This window comes from Cibotium barometz, chromosome 64 (assembly GCF_041138505.1).
Source record: "Cibotium barometz isolate CiBa-2024 chromosome 64, ASM4113850v1, whole genome shotgun sequence".
Lineage (NCBI taxonomy): Eukaryota > Viridiplantae > Streptophyta > Polypodiopsida > Cyatheales > Cibotiaceae > Cibotium > Cibotium barometz.
This window is the reverse complement of record NC_141109.1, coordinates 8,138,373-8,142,500: the sequence shown is the minus strand read 5'-3', so window position 1 is coordinate 8,142,500 and position 4,128 is coordinate 8,138,373. Positions and strand designations below refer to the sequence as shown.

Sequence of the window (4,128 nt, the reverse complement as noted above, 5' to 3'; positions counted from 1 at the left end):
GACTACCTGATCAAGTTGAGTGGAGGAAGACGACTGACCCTGCGAATCACGAACATCTCCTTGCATCGCCTCTACTTCGTCAAACTCATTTGCCATCCTGTGCTAAGCCTGTCGTCTCCACCAGGTACGATGTGAAATTCGGTTAATTCTCCCTTTATTATTATCTTCTCTATCCTTTACATTCTCAAACCCACAAAGCGGTTACAACTGAGGGACATGAGTGAGGGGCACGTGGCGGGCGACATGCGGGACACATGGCGGGCGGCATGCTGGACACGTCACAAAACATGATCTCCCTTATCGTGGAATTCGCATGTTTAGGGAGATGGGCAGGGAAGACTTTCTGTCGGGTCTCTGTCGGGGGGAGATGTGTAAACCCGAGTACCGACTCTCATATTTGGAAATACCCACTCTCATATTGGAAAAAAATATAACCTTAAGGGCCGAGCCGCTCTAGACTCCTTAAAGGTGACGTGGTACTTCAGAAGTTTCTCGAAGAGTTAAGGGTTTAAGAGAGAAGCAGGCAGTTGAACAACAGCGTGCAGTTGCGCAGTGATAGGAAAGGAGGAAGGCATGAGCTTGTCTGCAGAGATGCGGGTTTTCCTGTCGGTCATGGCGAGGGTTTACGGCGAGCCCCCGGCCAGCAGCAGCGCGTCTCTCACGTGGCGCCCGCGGCCCTACTCCCCGAAGAAGAAGCGTTACCTGTGGACGGACGCCTTCGGGGTGTGCAACTTCATCACCCTCTACAGAGAGTCCGGCAACAATCCCATCTACCTCGACATGGCGGACGCCCTCATTGCCGATGTCCATAACACTCTCGGGCGACATCGCCACGGCAGCGCCCGCCTCGGCGCCTCCACTGATGAAGAGCCCTTGAAAGGAGGTCTCAGAATTGGCAAGGAGGCCGAAGAAGATGAAGAGGATGGTGATGGACAGTACTTCCATTACTTGACTAAGTGGATGTTTGGTATGTGGCTGTATACATTCTGCCCATCATTTTCAATGCTAAGATAACTCTTAATGTTGAGAGGACTGGTTAACATATTGTAGGGCATGCTGAGGGGTCATGCACATGTTTATGAAACAATAATCTGATGCACTAGATAGCCTTTCTAATGTCCATATCATCCATGTCATGTCCATTCACAGCAGTTGTTTATGCCCAGGCTTTTTTTTTCTTCATTTTCATCTTCACTGCTTTAGGCCTATGCCTACAGTCATTTCCATGTCCACAATCACAGCCTGTGCTCATTTCCATGCCCACGTTCAGATACTTAGGAAGTGTGCGACCAGCTCAGGTCGGGCACACATCCCTTATTCTTCTCCCCTTAGTCAATTGTCTAAACATGAGATTATCAGAGGCTCTAAGATTTCAATGATGATTATTACAACAAGCTGTAAAATGGCCCGAAGCAAGCCAATCCTATTTTGAAATTGTCAGTTTCTTGCTGCCAGTGGGCCTTCTTTTATAAGAAAGCAGGCCTTTCTGGCTGGTCAGGATCTGCCTTTTATGATGCACACCAAACACATTTCTTAGAGATGGTGATGGCTTGTTGCTGGAAGAGATGACAAGTCAGTTGTAAGGAGGAGCTGTTGGTGTGCATCTAAAAGGAATTAATGCTTCCCTATTTGAAGGTGTAGATTTCTTTTCTGACCATGGTTGGGGGTTTTACGAGGCTTAGGCAGGTTCATGTTTTATAGTAGCATTATGTCAAGGCTGGGTTTTGTCTATGGTACATTATGAGCGAGAATGCATGTAGTTGGCACCACTGCTGGCAGGCTTCCAATTGGTATTTTTGCTATTGTTGCTCTTTTGTAGGATGACTTTTATGGCGTTTAGCTCTAGTGTTTTCTCCATGCATATGCAAACAATATTCACCAGTATTTACGTATTTTGAACAGCACTGAATCGGATGAGCATTGCACGGAGCAATGAATACTACAACGATCTTGCTATCGAGCTTGCAAAGTCGGTCCATGGACGCTTTGTTTATGACACAAGTAAAAAGACGCACCGGATGTATTGGAAAATGAGTATTGACTTGACGAAACCTTTGGTTAGATCAGAAGGGTAAGGTTCTAGATGCTGTCTTGGTTAGCTGCTTATGTCCTTCATAATCTTCATAATACTGAGTTTATGATGATGATGTTTTTGGCATAGAAACCTCGATCCATTCGATGGCTACATGACATATCGCGTTCTTGCACATCATTGCACTAGATCTAAGGACATTCTAAACACAGAAATTGTTCAAATGGAGGGAATGGTGTTGAATAAATACAGGCTTTATTCAAGCCATGACCCATTGGATTTGGGAGAAGCTCTGTGGATATGCCATTGGTTTGTGGATGAAGATGGTGAGGAGTCATTGAGCAAAGAAGAGTGGGCAGTAGAAGTAACCAATGTGTCGTTGCAAGCTCTTGGTAAGCTGCCACAATCCCCTGTTTTTATGTTTTTTTAATATTATACTTAACAACCCCCCCTCCCCCCCCCCCAATTTCCCCCCTTATTTGATATATTTGTTTTAGAACGGCTTTATATGGCGGGCCTATTCACGACACGCCCTAGTGCATACCGTTTGGCCTTTCGAGAGCTCGGCACTACTATCGGGCTCCAAGTTAATCAACTTGCACAGTTGGATGCATGGATGAGTCGAGTTAAAGAAATAAATGCACATTGGGGTAACAAGTTGTTTTCAAGGGACAATGATATCACCCCAGTCATGTATTGTACCAGTTTGAAACCGGGTTCCTTCAAGAAAGGCTACCTTTAAATCACTTTGCTTGGCGAGTGACTTGTGTTTGTACAGGTAATAGCATGGTTGTTTCCTTCCATGCATGTTTGTATATTATTGTGAATAATGGAATGTTTTGAATGCAAGCGAAGTTAAGAACAAGCTCGCACATTCTTATTTCTTATTCAGTAAATACAATGTTCATGAAACGCTTGGTCTATGTTTCAAGGTTCGCATGTTGGCCTTTGATTTCATGCTTTCTTGTGTGACTAAAACATCAGAGGAAGTAAAAGACAGATGCATTGGGATAGCTCACAAGCTTCAAAATGAACTGCCTGATTAAAGTTTTGGCAGCAAAGAGTTTGGAACTGCTTTTATGATACTGGAAAAATAAAACATGACCTAAGGCTTCATCAATCGGGTCCTTCCATGCATACAGGAGTGCTGATAAGGCCAAGGCCCCCCTCATCCTTCCATCACCTCTCATTTTTCCATATTGACAAACCCAAAAACCTCCTTTATGGTGCGGTACTAATGGAACCATATTGTACAGTACTCAATCCCTCTTTATGGTAAAGTACTTATGGTACCATACTGTTCCATACCTTTCAAAACTTGTGCAAGAACTAGGGGTGAAAGGTTGGAGTTTAGTAGATACTGAATGCATACAAGACCTACCATGTCAATACCTTGGATGGAAACACCCAAGGGGGTGGGTGCTTGGGGGAAGGGGGGGGGGGGGGGGGGGGGGTGTTCAAGAAAGATGTCTCTTCTTCTAATGCTTTCTTCCTATGGCCTACATGTCCATTTGTTGCCTCTGCTGCTTACATTTCCTCTCTTGTTTTGAGCTGTTCGTATCATGTACCCATCTCCACCCCCCAACTCTCTCTCTCTCTCTCTCTCTCTCTCTCTCTCTCCTCCCCCCCCCCCCCCCCCCCCCCCCCCCCCCCGCGGCGGTCCGCACTTGTGTAGTGGAATACTCATTGGGCCCTTAACCAAGAGATCTGGTTGAAATCCCAAACCCTCGACTAGGGCATCATATAACATGATCTCTCTCTCTCTCTCTCTCTCTCTCTCTCTCTCTCTCTCTCTATGTAGTGGAATATGCATTGGGCTCTTAACCAAGAGATCCTTGGTTCAAATCCCAATCCCTCGATAGGGGTTGTCATATGGATTATATGGCATGTTGGTTGTGTTCCAGCAGCCATCTTCTCCTCTTCTGCTCTAGTTGCTCCTTTCTTGGGCATAGACCTAATCCCAACCTTAGGGCCAACCAGCAACTCATCACCGCTAGTGGTAGTTGAAGGGGTAAGTTTGAAGATTCAATAGCATCCTACTTGTCACCAAGACATTTTTCTGCATGAAAGGGTCTTGGTGGACCCCACCACGTCTA

The 4,128-nt window shown here is 45.7% G+C and overlaps 1 protein-coding gene across 1 annotated transcript; it reads left to right on the top strand.

The window, feature by feature from the left end:
• The first annotated feature begins 313 nt into the window (after positions 1 to 313).
• On the top strand, positions 314 to 2,945 carry LOC147603268 (uncharacterized). The gene is made up of 4 exons (XM_086796770.1): positions 314 to 967; positions 1,903 to 2,071; positions 2,162 to 2,424; positions 2,530 to 2,945. The coding sequence occupies exons 1-4, from the start codon at positions 574 to 576 to the stop codon at positions 2,772 to 2,774; spliced, it is 1,071 nt and encodes a 356-aa protein (XP_086652896.1). The 5' UTR covers positions 314 to 573; the 3' UTR covers positions 2,775 to 2,945.
• Positions 2,946 to 4,128: the final 1,183 nt, after the last annotated feature.

Coding starts and splice junctions, on each gene's coding strand:
- LOC147603268 (XM_086796770.1), top strand. CDS start 574: ATGAGCTTGTCTGCAGAGATGCGGGTTTTCCTGTCGGTCATGGCGAGG. Junction 968..1,902: donor CTTGACTAAGTGGATGTTTG/GTATGTGGCTGT, acceptor TATTTTGAACAG/CACTGAATCGGATGAGCATT. Junction 2,072..2,161: donor CCTTTGGTTAGATCAGAAGG/GTAAGGTTCTAG, acceptor TTTTTGGCATAG/AAACCTCGATCCATTCGATG.